This window comes from Colletes gigas, unplaced genomic scaffold, assembly GCF_013123115.1.
Source record: "Colletes gigas isolate AHSC1104 unplaced genomic scaffold, ASM1312311v1 Colletes_gigas_Sc00010, whole genome shotgun sequence".
In the NCBI taxonomy this organism is placed as follows: Eukaryota; Metazoa; Arthropoda; class Insecta; order Hymenoptera; family Colletidae; genus Colletes; species Colletes gigas.
This window is the reverse complement of record NW_025106639.1, coordinates 6,612,487-6,635,429: the sequence shown is the minus strand read 5'-3', so window position 1 is coordinate 6,635,429 and position 22,943 is coordinate 6,612,487. Positions and strand designations below refer to the sequence as shown.

The 22,943-nt window shown below is 31.7% G+C and overlaps 4 protein-coding genes across 5 annotated transcripts; 1 reads left to right on the top strand and 3 right to left on the bottom strand.

The window, feature by feature from the left end:
* Positions 1-571: 571 nt before the first annotated feature.
* On the bottom strand, positions 572-8,540 carry LOC122398036. 2 transcript variants are annotated; one of them, XM_043397633.1, is made up of 9 exons: positions 7,941-8,540; positions 3,879-7,495; positions 3,397-3,806; positions 3,021-3,158; positions 2,841-2,962; positions 2,637-2,761; positions 2,276-2,559; positions 1,996-2,178; positions 572-1,935 (listed from the first exon to the last, which is right to left on the bottom strand). In XM_043397633.1, the coding sequence occupies exons 2-9, from the start codon at positions 7,246-7,248 to the stop codon at positions 1,684-1,686; spliced, it is 4,884 nt and encodes a 1,627-aa protein (XP_043253568.1). In that variant the 5' UTR covers positions 7,249-7,495; positions 7,941-8,540; the 3' UTR covers positions 572-1,683. The 2 variants fall into 2 exon arrangements, with proteins under 2 accessions (XP_043253568.1, XP_043253569.1); XM_043397634.1 differs by having other exon boundaries at positions 3,397-3,803.
* A 1,310-nt stretch (positions 8,541-9,850) lies between these two features.
* Positions 9,851-13,437, bottom strand: LOC122397772 (general transcription factor IIH subunit 1). Its single transcript, XM_043397163.1, has 8 exons — positions 13,301-13,437; positions 12,195-12,397; positions 11,688-11,889; positions 11,465-11,621; positions 10,857-11,393; positions 10,454-10,781; positions 10,185-10,360; positions 9,851-10,112 (listed from the first exon to the last, which is right to left on the bottom strand). The coding sequence occupies exons 2-8, from the start codon at positions 12,346-12,348 to the stop codon at positions 9,990-9,992; spliced, it is 1,677 nt and encodes a 558-aa protein (XP_043253098.1). The 5' UTR covers positions 12,349-12,397; positions 13,301-13,437; the 3' UTR covers positions 9,851-9,989.
* Positions 13,438-14,111: 674 nt separating this feature from the next.
* On the top strand, positions 14,112-15,262 carry LOC122397913. The gene is made up of 5 exons (XM_043397410.1): positions 14,112-14,118; positions 14,271-14,452; positions 14,528-14,721; positions 14,796-15,048; positions 15,134-15,262. The coding sequence occupies exons 1-5, from the start codon at positions 14,112-14,114 to the stop codon at positions 15,260-15,262; spliced, it is 765 nt and encodes a 254-aa protein (XP_043253345.1).
* A 167-nt stretch (positions 15,263-15,429) lies between these two features.
* LOC122397596 (C2 domain-containing protein 3) lies at positions 15,430-22,233 on the bottom strand. The gene is made up of 12 exons (XM_043396842.1): positions 21,803-22,233; positions 20,671-21,569; positions 20,495-20,596; positions 20,237-20,374; positions 19,876-20,151; positions 19,535-19,803; positions 19,312-19,461; positions 19,052-19,234; positions 17,977-18,981; positions 17,730-17,921; positions 17,377-17,660; positions 15,430-17,297 (listed from the first exon to the last, which is right to left on the bottom strand). Exons 1-12 carry the CDS (start codon positions 21,967-21,969, stop codon positions 15,971-15,973), a joined length of 4,992 nt encoding a protein of 1,663 aa, XP_043252777.1. The 5' UTR covers positions 21,970-22,233; the 3' UTR covers positions 15,430-15,970.
* Between the last annotated feature and the right edge of the window lie 710 nt (positions 22,234-22,943).

Here is a 22,943-nt window from a genome sequence, read left to right as displayed (position 1 = left end):
ATAATAGTCATAATGAAGATGATAATAATTATTTTAACATAATAATATTAATATGATTTGAAGTATAGTATATAATGTACAGTAAAATTGTTAGTGAATATTACTATATCGTTAGGTATTACCTATTGGAAGGAAAGCATTCATGGAAACATTCTTAGCGATAAAATATATTCAAACTTTTAGAGTTTTCAAATTGTTTATGGCGAATTAGAATTCATTTTTAACCTTACATCATTTTAACATTGCGACTATCGAGTAGATCGAGAATGCATTAGAAATAATGGAAATTTTATTAAACAGGTTTTACGTGTCTTTAAATAAAAACATAATTCAAACTTTAATCGAACATATATTTGTCAATAGTTTTCTTTCATTGATTATTATATAGGATTTTTAATAACACGTATGATATAAATTGAATAAAATGCAAAATAAAATTAAAGATTTTAATCGCTGATATTATCAGGATTTTTATGAAAATAGAAATATTTCTTAATGCAATATCCACTCATACTTTATATTTTTGATCGATATAAATGATTTAAAACGATGTAAAATGAGAATGCAGGCTTTGCACGTTAAAAGTAATTTTAACATGGAAGAATTCGAAAAGTAGTTAACAGTTTGAATTGTTAAGGTACTGCAATCGGAAGAAATAATGCATACAGTTGACAAGATTGTGTGTCGAGACATGAACCGAAGGTGTTTACAGAAGGAAATATTCCTAATCTTATTAAAAGTACCTTTATGTACAAATGTTCTACAAGATGTCTAAAGTGTTTCAATAAAAGAACAATGCATATTTTCAAAATATTGCCTTTAGTATAAAGCATTTTGTTCAAAGAGTGTTATTTTGAAATCACCACTTAATATCTTTACCGTGTTTTATACACATCAATTTTATAGTTGTATGATCTGTTTATATACAAAGTAACATGAAGATGAAATATCATTTACGTATGTTAAATCATTTAAAAAAATTACGGATAAGTTATTTTGTAAAAAAAATGCACAATGAATTTAAAAATTACAATTAGAGGAACGAACAGCATAACAGTTTCTGTTTTTATACAGAGAATAGACCTCCATGGTTGCAAAACAGTGTGATGTACGTAAATATATTACAGAAGGTCACAGCGTTCTATACGCCATATCACTTTGTATGTTTTATCCTAAAATCATTTGTCTTTCGTATTTTTTTTTCAGATCTTAACACTTCAGACCTCGATACTATATAAGATTATCACGATACAAATGCTAGAACTAAACGTCTATATTCACACATATATCTGTATATCTCTATTATTATGCTACTACAATGGCAAAGTTTGGGCTCATTTCTAATTCTTACGCGGGGATGAATATTTTACATATGTCTGTTATGTATTTTACATATGGTATTTATGCGCAAATCCTTTTCTTACTTACCCCGCTGTTTACTACTTCTTATCACTATCACTATAACCATAGTTTCTTGATTACACATTAATATTTAATTTCACCATTCGTCACAGCGTGTAGTATTAACTTGAATTAAATATTTACCATTCTCAAAATACAATATCCAATTGTTTGGTCTCGAGACTGGTGTTAAGTTTACATTTATAAAATCGATATATCACTAAACTCCTAACGGTTTTGTGACATGACGATTAAACAGAACCAATGATTATCATAGCACCACTAAGATGGTATACTGCTCATTTGCACATTGCAAGACACTGTTTCAGAATTGTCTTCAGTTTTTTGTGTAGGCACCTGTGAATCGGAAGAATTAGCAGTCATTTCAGTTGTTTGCGTTGTTGAAACGTTTTCCGCCGTTTCTCCCACATTATACACTGAAGAGGATAAAGTAGATTTTGGATTTGCCTTTATTTTCGCTTGTTGTTCCAAATTATCTATCTCTGCCCAGATAGCTCTAACTTCTTTAAATAGCTGAAACATTGTATATTTGTTACGTACTTGTTATGCCTATAAAATACATTTATTACTTACCTGATTTAACCATGTTTCATCCGCTAATAATTCATTTAATATAATCGTAGTATCTTTATGGGGATCTGCTACTCTTTTATCTGCTACTCTTCTTGCACACTCCAAAAACATCAAATATTTTTGATGCGCTACTTTATTGTACAGAGCTACCTTTGCCTGACATACTCGACATAATAAAAAATCCTAAAAAATCATAGTGGTAAATTCGATCATAGAAACATTCTGCCATGTAATAATAATAAAAACACAGTATATAGATAAAACGTTATTTAAATAATACCTTTTCTTGAGGTATTCCTGGGTCAGGCGGAGAACCTTCTAATGTAGTTGCATTATATGGTTGCCCATATAATAAAACTCTGGCATGAATTTTGAACTGTTGGCAACCGGCGCAAGATTTTCCTTTGTACTCAGCAGAGGGTAAATCTTTGAGAACGTTAAGGCATGGCCACGTTGATATTGCATTTATAACGTTTAATTGCCATTTCGTTGTCGACAGAAGACGACATTTTCGCTCTTCTGTTACTTCATCGACGGTCTTAACGTTCGATAGAAAATACTCGTCTGTGTAGAATGAAAAAGAGAAGCGCTTTATCATTGAAAATTATATTTCTTACGTATGTAGAAAATGGTAATCATACCTTGTTCTTGAAATATTTCTGTAAGGAAATTCGAATCCAAAGCTTGTGAGATCAACGTTTGTATGTATACTTCAAAATTATCTTGATACTTTTCAGTTTCTTTCATGGATTTATCGATATATTCGCTAAAAAGTAAAAACAAAAAGAATGTGAGATGTTTTCTGAAATTTATTTAATTATCATATACTTTAATTCGGAATCTACCTATCATCAATGATCATCTCATTTCTCAAGAATTCTACCACAGTTTCCGTCTTGCCTTGTTGCCAAAACTTTACCGGAACTTGTTGATATATATGACGATTTTGCGGTGCCCAACCCGAATACTATAAAAACAATCATATATGTACGTGAAAACTTCATAAAAAATAATCTATTTCTTACCGTAGATATGTTTCTGTACAAAGTCTTTCCATTGGATTTGAATGGCTCATACTTTTGCAGTAATGTTTTACCATCTATTCTCCAAAGTGCAGGATATTCTTCATTTAAATCTGTCTTGATTACAACAAATTCTCCAGACTGAAAAATATACAAGCTTGAAATTATATTAAGAATAAATTCATTTGGAAACAAGTGACTATTTAATAAGTTTTTATTTAAACGTTATCGAAATTTCATTAAATGGCTTTGATATTGATGTAAAAAAAACATTACCGCATCTTCTGAAATATCCACAGAGCGCTGCATGCGATACATAAATATACATTTTTACATATCCATGTAATAAAGACGAATAACACAACATTAAAATGCGTACCTTAAATGGCGAAATATCAATATCTTCATCACTGATAGATGCTAAAAGTTTTTCATCTATTTTGCAGGACATCTTTCCAGTGACACCTCCGGTTTTCGAGTGCGTTTCATACTTTCTTCTACTAGATTTCTTCGAAACGACGTCACCAAGAGAGTGATCATCTTCCTCTAAAGCTTTTCTGCTCTTTTTGGTTATAACGGGTCTTCCCCGTTTTTTCTTTTTTTCTTCCTCGTCTCCGACTAATTTTACAGCGGGCGTCCAAGCAGGATCAGAATCGGAATCACCTTGCTCTTCGTCATTATCAAAGTAATCTATACCCTGTTGCCGATCTAAAAACTGTTTCACTGAAGTTTTTTCCTTTGCTTTTCTTCTGGATGTTTCTCGTCTTGGAGGTAGAAGTAACGGATCTACTGTTAGAAAAATATTTAATTACAATGTGTAATATTATATTATAATATATGTATCTTATGAATTCTAATCACCTTCTTCGTGCTTCTTAGAAGCTTTTCCAGATATCGCAAGCGTCGTTCCTTCTGTTTTCGCTGCTCTTCTTTTCCTATCTGTTAATCCTCCAAGTTTATTTGCTCGTCCCTTTTTCGATTTTCCTTCTGGTTTTGTAGTTACTATTTCTATTGTATTAGATGCACTTATATTTGTTACTTTTTTCTCAGGTTTCTTAGGAGGAAATAGAAAGTCATCGTCACTAGTAAAACCATCATCGCTTGAATCAAAATTATGTTTTTTCCGCTCCTTCGGTAATGGAAAATATCGAGGATCATTCGCATAATCGATTACTGGCGTTTCTTTAGGTGCTGGTGGTTTTTCTGATTGTGTTTTTACTGTTTCTCCATTCGTAGAACTTTCAACTGGTTTATTAGGTTCTACAGGAATATAAGGTTTCGACCTACTCCATGTTGCTTTTCTACCACCACGAACTGCAGGTGGAGGTGAAGGTTCCCTTTCACCTTGTAAGAATTTTAAATAACTTGTCATAAATCCTGAATTAGGATCTTTACTGGGTTGTTTGAAGTCTTTATGTAGCGAGCTCACAGTTTGAATAGGTTGTTGATTTTGTTGTAAAAAACCTAATTCCTCTTCAATATTAGGAACAATTACTTTAGGCTGATCGTCTCTGACTTCTTGATTATAATTTGCATTTTGACTTGCTGTATTTTCACCGAAACCAATGGGCGTAATTTCAACGGAAGACTGAAATTCGTGTGGGTGATGATGACTTGGAGGGATATGAAAAGCAGGAAAATATGGTATAGGAGGTGGTGCATGATGATGAGGAACCATCAGAGACTGATGCTGATGTGCTGGTGTACCAACGAAGTTACTCGAATGGTGTAAAGTTGATTGTGAACTAAAAGCACCTGATGTACTAGGAAACATTTTCGCAGGCGGAGGAGGTAAATTCCATCTTTCAAAATCAAAATAACCATTCTGTTGTTGTTGATTCGTATTATGATGGGCAGGTGGTGGTATTCTACTTAAATATTCTGTCACTGTTGTTGTTCCGCTTATTTCATTCAAAGAATTGTGCCCGCTCTTTTCTAAACTTTTCCTTTTTTTATTGGCAGTGTCTACTTTACGACGTTCTTCTGCTTGTTTTTGTTGTTCGGTTGGAACAACAGAAACAGTAGTTTGTTGTTGTACTTGACAAGAACCTTGTTGCAATGTCTGCAAATTCTTTACTATACTCATAGGGTCTCCTCTACAGCTGCTTAGATCCTGTAGAGTTACCTGGTTAGATTCAAAATATGTTTGTTGTCTATCTGAAACATTTATCACTCGTTGTACTTGTTGTTGTACTGGCAAAGTCTGAGGATTTATTTCGGCATTTCCACCAGTATATAAAGCAACAGAAAATTTTCTATTAGTGTTTGATTGCCGATTATCGTTTTCCCAACACACTTGTTTCGGTGTTTGTGAAAACTCTTGTTGTTGTCTGTCATAATTTTTAGTATCTGTATTGTACGTAGTTTTATTTTCAGTAGTACCTAAAGCTCTCGTGATAACCGACGAATATACAACTTGTCCTTGCGATGCCGGTCGCGGCACAGTAACATCTAGTGGCGACGGAGGTGTAACTTGTTGTACAGCTCCCTTATATGGTGGTCCACCTGTACATTGATTTCCATTATTCTCGCCATGTTGTTGTAATGGCGAAGGAGATGATATTGTGGCCATTGGACTATTATACATAGGGTAAGCAGGACTTGGAACATGCCCTAATGGACTTGCTTGCGAATGTGCTTGTAATGGGCTTGGTCTTCGTGGTACAACAACATTACAATCAGGTCCATTTTGAGTGGAATTATTAGAGGAGTAAACAGAATCCGTTGAGGTTGCAGATTTTGATCTCCCTGGATGATGATATTCTGAATCAGATCCTGCTAAGTAATGTCTATAAGATGTCTGTTGTTGTTGCTGCTGTTGCTGCTGCTGTTGACTTAAAACATGAAACTGTTGTTGCTGCTGTTGTTGTTGGGGCTGCTGAGGATGGGTCTGTAAGTTATTGTTCGTTGGAGTTCTTTGATTACCAAGTTTCCCACTGGTATTTGTACAATTTGTACTATTTCCAGTTGTATAGTTCAAATTTCGCGAATCCATAATAGAAAAACTGATAGGGGATGATTGTGTATTATCTTGAGATGGTTGTTCGTTTCGTCTATGTTCACTGTGTGTATTTAATTCTGGATATATCTTTGTCTGCGCTTTAGTCTGAATACTTTGTTGAGATGCAGGAGTCGCTTTATTTGACGGTGAAGCAAAATTACTATTTCGCGTCGACTGTTTATCTTGAACTTGCGAAGACACAGATCTGACAGAGGTATTTAAAAATATAGTCGTGGATGCAACTGATCTAGCAGATGGTTGAGGAATTCTATACTCTTTGCCAGCTGTATTATTTGGAGTCGAAACAATGCACGATTGTTGATGCTGAAGAGAAGGCTGCACCTTCCCATTAGAAGTTTGATTTCCATTACCAGCAGAATAATTATTTGCTAATGTTTCAGAACTAAAGGTAGTAGGTACTTGTTGAAAAAATGTTTGATTGTTATTTGCTTGAGACGTAGAAACCACTGATTTAACACTTACTGTCGGTGACTGTGGTCTAACACTTACTGCTTTTTTACTATCCGAGTAACTGGTCGATTTAAATTCAGCAGCAGAGACAGAAGGTGCAGGAAGCTGAGAATTTATATTATTTATAGTTTGTGTTGTAGCAAAATGAGAATTAAACGTATTTTCATAAACACCACTAGTTGGTTTTGTGGTAGACGACGGTCCTGGAGATGATGGAACAACACTTTCATGTGGCAAAATACCAAATGGACTTGGTAACTGAGCATTGTTTTGATGGGTCCAAGCCAATGTAGATGTGGGCGATGTAGCTGCACCTTGATGTTCGAAAAACGTTGGTTGGTGCGCTGAACTATAGTTCTCTCTTAGTACAGGGATATCAGATTCTGTCGTAGTATTCTGTTTTCCTACTGAAACTGCTTGTGCTTGAGCAAGAGCTTGTCTATGTTGTGTAACATAATGTGCCTGTTTAGAATTAGGATGATGAAACAGAGGTGAAAAGACATCATATCCCACAGGGGGTGGAGATAGGAACCCCCCTGGGTTAAACGGGGATGGTTGACCCGCCAGAGTTGCTGTTGTATGTGCTGCTTGTAAAAGTAACTGGGACGTTGTCGATGGGACTGGTTGAGTAGCAGCTGTTGCTAAGTGATGAGATACAAAGTCACTGCTTGTGCTTGAAGTCGTAGATTGAAATGTACTGGTTGCACTACCTGTGGCGAAACGATTATACGATGCATACCATGGACCAACGGGATCCATTACCCAAGCTTGGCACGGTAGTGCCTAGCCTGCTTGGTCCACGTATAGCAGGCTTTCGTGCGTAAAAATGTTACACATATACTTTGTGATATTCATAACATAACCTTTTGTCAAAACTTTTGTACGTCCATTTCTTGTGTATGAGTAAAAAACTATACTAAAAACTCTTTCACTGTATACATAGTCTATGAACTTTCATCCAATAATTAGGGCTGACAATATGATACAACAGCTCCTCCATTTTATTCTGAAAAATTAGATTATTCTTATATACGATTTAAAGATGAACATTATAAAAGTTATAAAACACAAATTATAATATTTAGTTATAATTTATACCAAATTAAGCGAAATTAATATATAAACAATTATTCGTAAATTTAAAAAGTCAATTCAAATTCCTTTATCTCTTATAAATAATTTTTCTTAATACAATGTGTCTCGATACAATTATTTGCAAGTAAATCACCGTGACAATTACGAAAAAATTTTATGAAATCATATACATAGAATCCTTTAGATGTCATTTGGTGAGCAGAATGTCAAAGTGTGAATCACAACAATGGTATACATATTGTCACATTTTATTTCATTTATTATATTACTTTTGCAATCACAAAATTATAAATCGATAAAACAAACTCACGATAACGAATAAACATATATACAATGTACAAATAAAAAGGACTCACGTTTTTCGTAAAATCCTTAATGTACCATAACAACACAATGTGTACTATCAAGGGTAGCAATGGAACCAGCGTTCCTCGATGTATTGCACGACTTGTACCGTTCGAAAATTGTAGAAACGGCAGTTTATATAAAAAGAAATTAATAACTGATGTGCGCCGTTTTTTAAGAAACGAAGAGAACCCAGTGTAGCGTCTTTTCATGTCCTATTGTAATAGGGTCCTTAGATGTTTCGTACATGCATAATCGGTTCTTATCAGAGGTAACAAAATCGCCACATTTATTACCAACAACAAATGTTGAAATGATAATTCTACCTTCGGCAATAAAGAGCCATATGTTACGATACCGATTACATTTGCCGGTGTACAACAAGATATAACGTCTCGCCGAATAACACAATAAATATGGCTACACAAACTTCGCCAGCGCACGACACACGATCGGCTGGCACCGTGGTTACGCTCACATGATTCGACCATCCGAAGAAAAGTGTACATTCCGGGTACACCCTAGACCCGGTACTCACGCACACACTGCGGCGAGTTAACGTCGCATAAGCTCATTTATCGCGGGGAATCAAACAATGTTAACTCACAGTATCCATTATAGGCCGCCATTTTGAATCGAATCAACAATAGACTGCGCCATCTACCGATCGTGAAACAGAGAAAGGGATCAACAGGCGGGATTTTTCAAGAGGATCAGGGGCAAGTATCTTTCTTCTCGATTAATAACACCCCCACCTCACCCATAATAGTATCATAAGCACTTCATCAAAAACAACGTTTAATATGAAACATTTTTCCTCTATTATTTTATTATTGTTTATGGATAAAAAAACAACCAATTTTAAAAACGTTATTATATTTCTTATCAATACAAAGAAAATGTATCATAATTTATTAGGATATCATTAATTAAATACTGGTATTCACAATGATAACATTTATTATAATGATAATGTAAGAATATATTTATAATCGTTATCATAATAATCGTAGCGTAACTCGCGAGTATGATCGTTTCGTTACTGATTGAAATAGGTATCACCCATCTTAATAACTGCCAAATTATTGCTACTATAGGGAAAGTGAGCAGGCAGTTAATGAAATCTCATGTTGCAAATTGCCTTACCCAATATTATAAAAAAAAAATAGGATTCAACAATTAAGACACTTAGTTGACTATATCGCAGATATCTTGAAAAGTATACTGATAACACCGTGTGTTAGCAAGAAAGATTTATGCGAATTTCCGAATAGCAAAATAATGAGTTTTGTTTCATACACGTTACATAATTTAATTAATAATTTTGCGTATTAGACAAAATATTTTTCTACTTTTGATTATGTTTTTACGAGCAAAAGATTGTATAGTATTCTAATATTGCTATACGTATAAAATATTTAAATAAAGCGGTAAAATCTATTGATAAGTTTAGTGGTACAGCGACGGTGTATCACAGTTACTTCGATATCATACAATATTTTAATGTTTTTGTACAGACATTTGTCTAAGTGGCTGCATTTTACAAATCCTAAACATTTCGCACGCATAATTCTTTTGCTTTTTTTTTTTTTATTTCTTTAGAAAACTTATAAATATTAACTTTATTCCACGTGCAATGAATTTCTTTTTATAGCTATGAATTTAAATTCTTCAAATTTATTCGAAACATTAACATGATATAATTGATAAATCGACAGAAGATAAGCAACATGATACATAATGATCTAGAAAAAGTAAATAAATAATCCTATTATCTAAATTACGAAAATATCAATGAAGTATATCTTGCGAATGAATCGAAATAACACATCTATGAAAATTTTTAAACAATAATAAACATGATTATGTAAGAATAAATAAACAATATGTGGCAGCACAGGATGCATGACACGATTCAGCTTTGGTTTTTTGTGAAATACACCCTTATTAATCCCTAATTACGGTAACATTACAAAATGCAATATATATAAGATGGCCAATATTGCTCTGCTTTATTCACGTTGTTTTTTTTTTTATTTGTACGACATGTGATTGAACGGCTACCTCATTTGCATTTTACGTTGTTGCCAAACTGCGAACTTTCTATATGCTGTGTTTAGTAATTGATTTAAATGACTTGTTAGATGTTGACTAACCGCAGAAAAGTCTCGTTGAACACGATCCTAGAAAAGAAAAGCTTCAGACGTTTAACACGAATTAATAAATAAATGTAGAATTTACATAATAGAACTTACTTCAAAGGGTTTAAGTTTAGCAGAATGAAATCTGTGTAAGGCTTCGTGCATTCTAATTGCTTTTTCTTCAAGCTGTGGAGTTGTAGGTGGAAAACTGCGCCAAAAGTGCCTTAGAAGTTCACACATACACACATAAACGTTCCGCAACTCTTTTTCTAAATCCTTTGGTATTAATTCTATGATGAAATTTAAACAATATATATATTGCATACATTAAATATTTGTTTTAAATTTTCATTACTCTTATAACTTTAGTAAAGCATGCTTACGGCCAAGACTTTCTTCTCTAAAACCTTTCATTAAAGAGCCGCCTGGAGTTAATTCTCCTAAAGCTGAAACTGCTGCAGCTGGACTAACTAATGACGTTGCTAATTGTCTCGGTATACTGTTTCCTGACAGCCAACTAGTTGCTTCTTTCTTTAATTGATTTAATGTCACAAGAAGCTCTTCAGATGAAGGCTCTGTATTACCATATCCTGGTACAGGACCATGTAAATATCTATCTACATGCGTCAAATTTAACGGCGCGCTATTATTTGTGTTTGTGTCACAGCTACTATCAAGATCGTCGTAAATTAATTTTTCTTGTATTCTAAGCTAAAAATGAAAAAATATATAAGTTTTATTGCTAAATACTCTATTTTACATACACACATAACATTATAAATTTACTTTTTTTGTCTTTGGTTCTTCATCCAACTGATGACAGAGTGTTGTAATTTTACTTGCTGACGGAGTTGAACCATTTAATTGTGGTTGCGCAGATTGTTTGGCAGTGCTGGCTTTTAAAACCATAATGCTGTGTTGATTAAATCTCTTTATCATACTTTGATGTACAATATTTCCTGATACTTTGTCCGATTTGCTAGGTCCATTTCCGTAATTCTCATCTAAAGTTTGATCCTCAAAGGAAGTTATGTCTACCAATGGATCATTGATACCAGACTGAATATCTTTCTTCAATTCTTGATCATCTATTTTGGCACATTCGGTAAAAAGATCCTTGGTCCCTGCATTGATACGATCTCGATGAAAATAATGTGACTGGAAGAACTTTGTCCAAAAATCGGATTCAGACATTTTATGAGGCACATTTTCTTGATGTTTTCTTTTTACTGCTGGGTAAGTCTTAAATATACATTCTATTATGTCAATAGTTAAATTATATTTCAATCCGTTACATCCATCAGTTTGTGGCTTTATGTCAGCCTAGAAATAATATACTCAAATATTAATTTATATGAATAGTAATGTATATTAGACTAGTAAAGAACTCTTACCAAAAAAGCACTATTGACACCTATTTCTTGACGCTGACTCTTTTTAGCTTGAGTATATTCTGCAGCATGTTGCGACCAGAACTCTTCGGACGAAATAACTTGTGTAATAACTAAATCTCTGTATAATTGAAGCAGTACTGGATTTTCCTGGAGCATTCTGATAAATAATGCTTATTGTAATCTATGAACACAATGAAAACTTATTGCGATATCAAAATCTCACCTATTTTTCTCTTCTAATTCTTTGTTTACTTTCCTCTTAAATTTTGGTAATAATTGTTGAAGTAATTCTTTTACATCATCACGATCCTTAATTTGTGCCTCTTGTCCATTTCTGTTCACAAAGTGAAATGTAGACGATGAACCATCGTGCAACACAACTTGCAGCTGTATTTTTGACTTTCCCTCTGGTGATATCTTTTGCACTAAAAAGAAAATTACTATAATATATACATTAAAGTATAAAGGAATAATTAATATTTATACACATAATTGTCATTTTTGTTATTTTATCAATTATATTAGTTCAAGTAAAAGTTAAAATTATAAACCAAATAATATGTATGTATTTTGTTTAATACAGGTAAACGATATAAGGTCAGAGTATATATATAATTCAAACAATATATATTACATAAAAAAAAAAATGTAGTGAGTTTAAAGCAATATGATTTTTCTTTGATATTTCTTTTATTAAACATTACTTTGGTCATTACACGGATGTTCTTACATTTAATGTCTGCATATTTGTGACTGACAGATACAGTATCTCTATTATCAAGCATCCAAGCTATTCGTTCGTTCATGACATATAAAGTGCCATCTCCTTTTTTATAACGGACTTGTCCTACTTGCATTAGAACATCTTCCGATGATGTGGTCATGGTGGATATAATGTATTGTACAATTCTTCTAAAAATAATAGATACAACCCTAAAAAAAAATATATCACAAGGTAAGTACAACATTTATATTTCTGTATAAATATTATCAGAATATATTTTAAGAATCATTAAGTCCGCAAATATTTTACATAAATAAACATATAAATCTAAATGTAAATAAAATTATTTTGTTAAAAATTTCTTTTTTCTATGGATTGTTAAGTAAACTGAATTCTTGCTAAATAATTGTACAGTATTATAAAACAACTCCCAGAAGATTATTCATACTATGACTTCCAAAAGATAAGTACTGCCAAAAATAATAAATAATATATTTATCTATATTACATTGTTTAGTAAAAATTTTTACAATCGAAGAAGGTATTCTAAACAATTATCATTTAGAATTTATTACTGTCTGTAAAAAGATTCATCACCAAACATGATTTCGCTCAAGAAAAGTTACAAATTTCTGAAAAAATATACCACTCAGCAAAATTTTCAACTAATCGAAAGTTAAAATTCGTTACAATCATCACTTCGACGTCTTTATAAAAAAACTATCCATATAAACTATGAAAAATTTTCAAATTATACAATTTTAGGCGAAACAGAGTACTACATAGAAATTACAGTTTGTCACTGTGCGTCCTTGAATACTACATTACAATATAATGACTTTTAAGAAATATACATTAATTTAGAATATTTCATAAGAGAAAATTGTGTAGAAATTAACAATGTTTGATAAACAACAATATTCCTAAAAATGTGGAAGAGATCCTAAGTCTACGTTACGAACGAAACACTGATGCGATATTGCTCGTGATTCACTTTTTGATTCATTAATTATGGTTATCGACACAAAATATGTTTCTCGTATTGTTCAAGATGCATAGCGCGTGTTTTTAATCGTGGGAGTGGGAAATCTAACTATAATAGGTTCATTTACCGGTGACAAAGTGCGAAAAACTGTGGAACAATGCAGAAGCCCGTTGGGCGGCACGGCCATGTGCAGAAACACACATCGGTGGACGCATCACGAAGCAAAGACGGCTACGAACGGACCGTCGCGTCGGTACGAACAGTACCATCGACCTGCTGAGACTACCGCACTCTGTTGTTCGACTCAACTTCCAACGAGTTTCCTGTTGTTAAAAGCATTCTTTCTTCTGTCTTTCCTCTACGATCGTGTCGTTAAACTCTAATTATATTCTGTATTCGCATATTCAAATCTAAAATTTATAGTATACACCCATACAGTAAAAAATAATAATATTTCTCACGAGAGTTGTGAATTTGACTACAACAGCGTAACTTATATTTCTAGAATACAATACAAGCATGCGTAGTTATGAGGGCGCTGAAACCCGCGAGATTTTAATCGGTATGAGCAAATAATCACGAACATAACTATATCACATTATATTATAACATATTGATTAAAATATATTATTTCACAAATTTTAAATATATTTAATTTTAAAGATCTTTATTTAAATGTCACGGGCGAATTGTAATGTAGCGATTGGCTGATAGTTAATATATGTTACAAACATGATTATTTATAGTTCATTATTGTTATATGAAGTACGACGTTATACATTTAATTTGAAGTTATCTATGAAATAATTTGATCAAGTAACATTTCAAACAGCATGTATATGGATTTACAAAATATATGAAAACGTTTATTAATAAGAATTCTATTAATAAAAATAAGTAATTCGAACGAAGTTTAAAGAATTTAAATTTAAACAAAAATGGAAGGTATCACTTGATTTTATAGGAAAGAAAGCTATAAATATTAAATAAAGAATATGTTGTGTTTAATACTATGACAATACAATATCGCAATTTATTATTTTTGTAATTACTTTTAAATGTAAATTTATATAAGAATTATTTTTATTTATGATCAGAATTCAAGTATGTAATACAAAAGCAAGAACAGGAAAAAATATGTTTTGGATCTGGATGTTCTCGTGATACTTCCAGAAAGGGTATGAGTCCATTTATGAAATATTACACATTAGAAGATCATCCAAATGTATCACCAAACTCATACAATACTTTACAATCATTTAAAGCAGTTACAAGAAAGGTATAAGTTATTGTTTACATTAAAAGTACCTTAAAATAAATACGACATAGATTTCAATAATATATTTGCTTTCAGCCTTGCTCTCATAGTATTAGTACAAAAGGTTACAGCGGTATTGCCAGATTTGGCAAAAAAATTCTGTTAAAAAATGATTATCCATCACCATTAGATTACAATATTTCTACATTCCCCAAACAAGTGTACAAATCAAAGTATCCATTTGATTCCAACAGCAAAAGGCAGACATTTGTTACAAATACAAATCCAGGGTATAATAAGAAGACTTTCAGAATAGTTAGAACAATTGCTTGGACAGAGTAAATTAATATTAAATATAATATAGTCCAGGAATGTATGTTAGTACTAAAATAGAAGGAATTGCATTCGAGCACAGTTTCGGTGGTAGGGTAAAAATGAAACTTGGCGTGGATCTGAAATGTTGTAGTCAAAATATGGATGTTTGTCATATATGTGGTAAACGATTAAATGACGATTATTGGCATTTAGAGAATGAAATATTTTTATGTCGACTATGCATGAATACAGCATATGAAAAACAAACGCAATATAAAAAAACAGAATTAAAATTGTTCCGTGTAAGATTCTATATCCATTACAATGAATTATGATTACTACGTAAATATACATGCGTACATATGTATTTTATGTATAATATTTTAGAAAATACGTGATTGTTCAATTATACATCGACATGAAGCAACTACTGCAAAAATATGGTTAATGCCTCCTAAGATAATTGCACAATGGATACGAAGAGAAGCTTACCTTTCTGCTTACTTAAAAGGGTAAATACTATTGATTCATACCATATAATTTCTATTAAAACAAAATTTAATTCCAATATTTATTATTCACTATATTGTAATGCAAATACTAAATTCCTTATATTGATCTCTCTTGTTTCAATTTCAATCAACATTTATACAATTCATTACAATAAATCTATGCTTGTTTAAATATGATATATACAAACATTATATAAAAAATAGTGAGATTATGTGTGTGCGCGCGCGCGCGTATGTATGGGTGTATGTATGTGTGTAACAAATACGTTAAATAATATAATTGCTTAAGTTTAATATCAGTAGTAAATTCTATTTAATATATACTTCTGCACTGATATTATTATTACGTATACATGGTAATCAGTCCACACAAAACGCATACTACCAATTGACATTAAGGTATTACCTTTATATTAATATGCGCGCGCGTGTATTTTGTATGACGTAAATAAAAAGTATCGATAAATGGTATAAAATATTAACTGGTTCGATTGTAAATCATATGTCTAGTATAAAATGATAATTTAGGTAAAATTCAAGAAACAATTCACTTGTACTTATGTCTGCTTAAAGAAATATAGTCAAAAATTCACAGGATTGTGTTTTTATACATACTGCGCGTAATCAGAAAACCATTGCTATTATAGTTAAGTAATATGGTTATGAGTATATTACGTAATATTAATTATTGATTTAATAATATCATTGCATATCAGTTAGAACTACTTGATGATGAATTTTGTGCTTCATCATTTTGCTGTGCAGTTGGCGGTTTTGTGATATCTTCTATTGGGTTACCACCATCAGGGGCTTGTCTCGATAATACAAGAACAGATGTTTCAGAGGAAGTGGAATAGCTATTTTCAGTTATGTCTGTATCGATCGGTTTCATAGAACTCTTCCCAAGCGATATAGTTGCAGTTGATTCTGTACTATTACTTGATAATAAATCATTGTAACTAGATTTATGTAAAACAGTTAAATCAATATTATCGTCAATATTTTCTGACAGCCCAGATGGTGTCATTCTAAACTGTTCAACATTTTCTGGAGATCTGGCATCAATTTCCATTAAGTTCTGTACCTTATTGAGTCTATTACCTATTGATGTACTAAAAGCTTTAGTGTAACGATTATCTAATTGTTCGATTGCTTCTTCCTCTGGTGATGTATTTGAATAATGTAGATCTGGTACTAAATGCTGATATAAAAGTGGACTAAAAATGTTGTTTAAATCCATATGACGAATGTTCGATGCTACCAGATAAGTTGTTAATTCGTCACATTTTGATATATCATTATTTTCCTCGGCAACTAGTTCTTCACGGATTACTGTGGACATTTTATTAGTAACTTGCAATTGTGCAGATACGTCGGGCAAATTTCTATTTACGCACGGATCATCATCATCTACATTATCCGTTTGTGTGGGGACAGTAGATACTTTGAGTTCTTGACTATATTTATTATTACTTTGTAGATCATTGTTTTGTGATAAATTTGTTAATACACCAATATTATTTGTCCTTATTGGTATAGTTGTAGTCGAACCAGATTGCGGAGAAAATTGTAATGACAATTTATCAAGTAAATAATTTATATGAGTTTTTGTTCCTCGTTCTGGATAATCGGCAAAACTACTGCCTAATGTCTTAATGTTTTGTAATAAATGTTCATTTCGATGTGGTATTTGATAATTATCGTTTGATAAGTTTTGTTTAGTATAAGAGCTGGACATTTTAAAGGCATCGGGTTTAATTTGCTCATAATTAATAGCCGTGTTATGACTAATGTAGGGTTCAGGTGAACGATCCCGTGTTTCGTTTCCACTTGCAACAATTTCATTTTCATTTCCTATAATATCTGGGTTATGTAATAATTTCTTATCTGACCTAAGTACTTGACACATTTCATTATCACTATTTGGCTCATTTAAATCAAACTCATTTTCAAAGTCATCTTCGAAAGCTGTATTTGTGACATCGCGTAATCGCGATTCTAGACGTTTCGTAATTTCATCTAGTTCGGTTAATTTTTTCCTACAAGAGAAATAAGAAATGTGATCATAATTAGAAAAGACATATTTTCAAATAGAGATATTAAATTAAATTTTCTTACTTCAAGGATAAGGATAAGAATGACATAGACATATCTTCAAAACCAACGTGAGTCACAGAATCAGTAAACTGATTTTCACTATGCACTGATTTATCTTCTTCTTGAGTAGGAGTTGATAAAGTATAATTGACATTAGTTTTTTCTATATCGTCAGAGTGCATCTCATAAACATATGATGGAAACCAATTTAACTGCGATGCGTTACATGGTGGTATTCGCGTTGTACTCAACGATGATGCTGGTTTTCCAAACAATGATAAATTATCCAGTGGTGTTATACATACCTGAAATATAGATAGTATAATACGCACAAACAAATATGATAACTTATGTAAATTAAATTTAAATAATACTTTAATCTGTCCATTGCACTTTCCAGTGAAGTCCATTATATGGAACCACCCAGATAGTATAGGAAAACCATTAATTAAGACAGAAAGATCAATAGCAGAAAATCCAATAACAATATCTTTCTCTAAGTTTATTTGTGTACTGGTATTTATATCGAATATACGCCAAATTTTTAAAATCAATCTCTTTTCATCCTATTATGCGATAAAAAGAAACAAATTATACGTGTACATCTAAAAAAGAACATACGTGTAAAAGTAATTCTGTTGGCAGTTTTGCATCATATTTCCAGTTCCATTTAGGATTGCAACTATTTGGGAAAACATTGGTAATCATGTACGAATTTAAATGTTTTGAAGGATCACATTTATTGGCCTGAAAAGATACATATGTACTAGGCTCAATGGTTTCATTAGCTTTCTCAATTTTTGGTAAATGCATTGCACATTCAATTTCTACAACAGCCCGAAACATTGTTTCGTTACACGCGGAATCAGTTGACTCTTTTTCCGTGTGAATTACAGTTGGCAAATCAAATACTGTATTATCGTAACCAGTGTTTGATTGTTGATTTATTCCTTCGTCATATTCAGCACCGACGCCAACGCTTCTATATGTTTCCGTGGGTAAATGAAAATTGTTTCTAACGCTACTACTGTCGCTATCGTCCGAGCTATTGTTAAAGTTCAGTTCATTTATACACATTTGTTCTTCTACATCTACTTGTTTCCTCTCTTCTGAACTTATTTCAGTTTTTGCCATTTGATCTACGTTTACTTTGTTGACATTTAAAACTTGCGTTAAACGACCAACCAAAGTATGTAAAACTGAATGTTCTGAATTTGAACTCTCTTCCTGCGATTCTTTATTAAATTTGAATTCGTCAACAGTTGAGATGTCTGTCTGGCACTCTTGCGTTTTTGAATTTACAAAGCGCATTTCTCGTTCAGCTGTATCAGTAATATAAAATTGAGCATTATCTTGTGAAAATGATTCCATATTTGATTGCAATTCGTATGTGCTGCATTTTACGGACTGTTGTGTATTTTGTGGGTGTTCTATACACCCAGAAAAATGTTCTGAACAACTTATTGTTTGCGAAGGTGTACTGATATTTCTTAAACCTCTTGAGATTTCTAACAATGCGATTTGTTCTGCAGTTCCAAGAGCTACTAGTGCAAGTAATTGGCCACAAGAATTACCAGTTATAGGATCAACAACTGGTACCCATCCATCTACACTGACAACAGGATACTAAAACAGGAATTATGAACAATTTTACAAATGTATCAAGGTAGAATTATCTTAATTGGAAATTGTATACCTTAGACAGTAACAAATGTGGTATTACACGCGGATCCCTATACGCAATATATAATTGGTGTACATACAATTTTGTTAATCCTAATAGGTTATCTATATTATTATTTCTACAGTAAACTTCAATGATTATGTAATTGTCTTTAATACGATCAAGTAAATCACTGTCATGAATAAGAGGAACTAACTGTAACACAAAAAATATCTGTAAGTATTTAAATATATCAATATATAAACTAACGAAATAAAACATAAAATAATTACTTGACAGAATCGATAAAACGGATTTTTTGTGTTATTGCAGATTTGACTTCTACTTTTATCTTCCTTCCAAAATGCTCTACATATTAAATACGTATTTAATTCTGGTAATTCTTTTCCTTCGGCTATATGTATCAAACCCTGAAGTAAAACCTGTGGAACGATCATTCTTTGAATAGCAATAATCAATCAAAAAATACTTACACTGTAAATTATATTTTTGTACCATATCCTTAATATTATTTTCCTGATCTTTTACATCGACTCTCTTACTGTCCATATTTTTTATTTTGTGCCACGATATATCTTTTGCAGCAGGTAAGTGACTGTCAGTAGTTATAAAGTCAATTTCTTTTGCAGAAAGCGACGACACTTGGCTACTTGTTTTTGATTGAGCTTCTGTTGCACTTTTACTTCTTTTATTACTTCTCTCTTGGTTTAACAGTCGTTGTGTCTCCAGAATAGGAATATTTTCTTTGGAAGACATTATACCATCTATAAAAAAGCATTCTATGTTAAAAAATTTGATACACAATATTTTTTCTCCTATGATCAAAGTATGCCTACCAATATACTGCTTCCCAAAGTGTATAGAATCTGAACCTAATTCTGCAATTACACTTAACTCGCCAACTTTTATTCCTTTATTGAGAATAGTTAAACGTTGTGCGATATTCCAATTTTCACTTTTTATGATATCGTTTATGTGCATAGTACCAGTGCCTAGTTCGGTTAACGATTTCTTATTAAAATGCCGAATGAATATTTTATATTTTATAAAATATTCTGTGTTTGGTTTCAGTTTCGATATTCCATATATACCACCGTGATTAAAATAAATTACTACAAAAATATGTATTTTAGTTAATTAAAATATTCAATACGTATATTATAAACATCATAATGGTAAACACTACAATGGAAATACCTTGGTTTGTTTCTGTCTTAGAACATATTCTTATGGGTTTGTTTTTTTTCACTGACTTTTTTCCTATTTCTTTACTATAATCAAATGTCATATCGTACTGAACAAAATATGTTGCAGACAAGAAAGTATTATCATTATCTAAAAGAGAATGCAACTGTTTTAACAAGTAAAACAAATGCGCACGCTTAATGTACTCCTTAACAAATTCTTAAATAATAATTTCTCTTGTAAGACTTTAAATTTGAAAAACGTACATACGTGATAAAGACGAAGATTTAACACGTCTATAACCAGCAGGACTTAAAGTAAATGATTCCACAAAAATTCTAATACAATCTACATGATTCAACAGTAGAGTTTCTGGAATATATTATATTGTAACTTTAATTCATATAGTCAAACGTTATTAATTTTTACTTAAATAATTTATAAACCTTTTGATCTGTTATCAAGTTTTTCTTCTGATAATATTTCTTCCATTGAAGAATTTTCTTGTATAAAAGATGTACTACTTGGTCTAATCTTCTCATTATCGTTTCTACAGCCTTTAATAATATTAGATGCAATATGCATCAAACTTGGAGTTGGAGATGTTGATCTTGAAGTACATAATGCTTTCTGCTCGTCGCAATGATTTATATCTTTACCCAAAAAGTATTTGCATAATTTTATTTCATCTTCATTAGCAATATGAAATTGCAAAGTGTCGCTTAACGAATTATCACTAGAAGTTAGAACATCTTCATTATGTGTTTCCCTCAATATATCTCCTCTGAGTTTTTGTGCTCTTGCAACAACTTGCGCGACAAGTTTGTCCGTCAGTTCATTATTACATTTCTTCAAAGGTTCTTGATATTCCATTCTTCTTGACTTCAAAATAGATTTATAAATTTCACTTTCTTTGGGTTTTAATTTTCTACACGCATTGTATGTATCATCTATTATATCTTTTGGGCATTCAAAGCTATTGACAGCCGAAAGCACGATACTATCAATACCTTGCTTGTTTTCGTACTTATGTGGCTTTAATTGCATATTTGGAGATTTTATAACATGCTCCAACTTCATAGAAACATGTAATTCTCCTATTTTATTTCCCGAATCATTTATCATTGGAACATATTTAAAGCATGGTTTCAATGTAAAGATTTCTAATAACTCTGTGATTTTAGATACACCTATAATTATATTAGTTTCTTCAGAAACAATCACTAATTCTAAACATTCACAATTTTTAACATATTCTTCAAAGAGATTTATATTTGTACGAATAACATAAATTTTAGTCGTTTCCTGCTCCGATCTTGTAATATTTTTTGTAATGTCTATTGGTCTGAAAAAAGTATGTACATTATAAAACTTATAATGTAAAATACTGTTCGAAATGTATAAATACAGAAAAAATCCAAATTGTTGAATTAATAATATAAAAAAATTTAGTAAAAAAAAATACATTTATATTTAACGCGAAACAAAACGCAGCACAAAATTGATTATAAATTATATTATCCTTTGGTTAATGTTAAAAATTAAAAGAAATTCTTTAAAAAGTCACAAATACTTTACCTAAATTGAGCACTATCAATCTCACCCCACCAAGATGCAAGTATTTTAATTTCTCCTAGATTTCTTTCTGACCAAATCACCTCATCTATGACAAGCTTTAAATAACCATGAATTTTGCCCTCAACTAACGGCGGCAGTGATTTATAAGATTTCATCCTCGTATCCATTTATTTTTCGTAATTGAACGCATTATTAAACTTTTACGTTCATTTATATCTGTCATCGATTTAGGTTAACATTTTCAAGTACGCTGGTTTGACGCTAACGATTATTAATTAAAATTTCACACCATAAACGCACCATAAATTAAAGCAACAATGGTTTATACCGAAAGTTTTATTTTGTCTTTTTATTTTTTAACCACTTAATTATAAAATTGATGTATAGTTCGTTATCTTCGATCTAATTTCGATTCACAAGCAGTGTGGCCAGATTTGGCATAATTGAGTAAATCGACGGCGTCACTAGTAACGACGAACTTCCCATCGCTCCGTTAAATGCTAAGGAAATTCGTCGTTACTATTGTCGATTTCGATGCACTAAGATCCTCCAATCCGTTCGGAAGTTCTAATGTTTTTAAACATACGCATGAAATTTCAAACGAACATTTCTGTATCTTTAAAACATTATAACTTCTGAACGGATTGGAGGATTTTAATGTTTTAAATTGCAAACAACGCGTATTTTTGTGAACAATATGTAGAAATTCTAAGAATATTCGAAAAGTTGTTCCTTAACGTCGTAAAGTGACAAAATGCTCAGAAAAATTGTCAATTTTCAAACGATCGTAACTTTTACAATAGTAAAACTTATCTCATTGAAATTTTTTCTAGAAGTCGAGCTAATGTATACCTAGAAAAAAGTATTAGACATTTCATTTTGATTTCGATTAAAAATCAAAATTTATATTGTTTTAAATTCGCAGCCATTAGCTCGGTGTTACCGATAATGAAGAAGTTCTTCTTCAAAGGTAACACCGATTACCAGGTCTCACCACGAGGAGGTTGCTGCGAATTTCTTTCTTTTAATAGTTAAAAAATGGTCAAGGGTTCTTAAAACATGTACTTCATATACAGCTAGTTGCCTGTCTTAAGGAACCAACATTATTTTGTACATATTAACGATAGGTGGCCTCAATATT

Coding starts and splice junctions, on each gene's coding strand:
- LOC122398036 (XM_043397633.1), bottom strand. CDS start 7,248: ATGGATCCCGTTGGTCCATGGTATGCATCGTATAATCGTTTCGCCACA. Junction 2,762..2,840: donor GAGATGATCATTGATGATAG/GTAGATTCCGAA, acceptor TTTACTTTTTAG/CGAATATATCGATAAATCCA. Junction 1,936..1,995: donor ATGAAACATGGTTAAATCAG/GTAAGTAATAAA, acceptor ACAATGTTTCAG/CTATTTAAAGAAGTTAGAGC.
- LOC122397772 (XM_043397163.1), bottom strand. CDS start 12,348: ATGACCACATCATCGGAAGATGTTCTAATGCAAGTAGGACAAGTCCGT. Junction 10,782..10,856: donor AAGAACCAAAGACAAAAAAA/GTAAATTTATAA, acceptor TTTCATTTTTAG/CTTAGAATACAAGAAAAATT. Junction 10,113..10,184: donor CTAAACTTAAACCCTTTGAA/GTAAGTTCTATT, acceptor TTTCTTTTCTAG/GATCGTGTTCAACGAGACTT.
- LOC122397913 (XM_043397410.1), top strand. Junction 14,453..14,527: donor TTAAAGCAGTTACAAGAAAG/GTATAAGTTATT, acceptor ATTTGCTTTCAG/CCTTGCTCTCATAGTATTAG. Junction 15,049..15,133: donor CAGAATTAAAATTGTTCCGT/GTAAGATTCTAT, acceptor ATAATATTTTAG/AAAATACGTGATTGTTCAAT.
- LOC122397596 (XM_043396842.1), bottom strand. CDS start 21,969: ATGGATACGAGGATGAAATCTTATAAATCACTGCCGCCGTTAGTTGAG. Junction 21,570..21,802: donor ATTGATAGTGCTCAATTTAG/GTAAAGTATTTG, acceptor TACTTTTTTCAG/ACCAATAGACATTACAAAAA. Junction 20,375..20,494: donor TAAATCTTCGTCTTTATCAC/GTATGTACGTTT, acceptor ATTCTCTTTTAG/ATAATGATAATACTTTCTTG.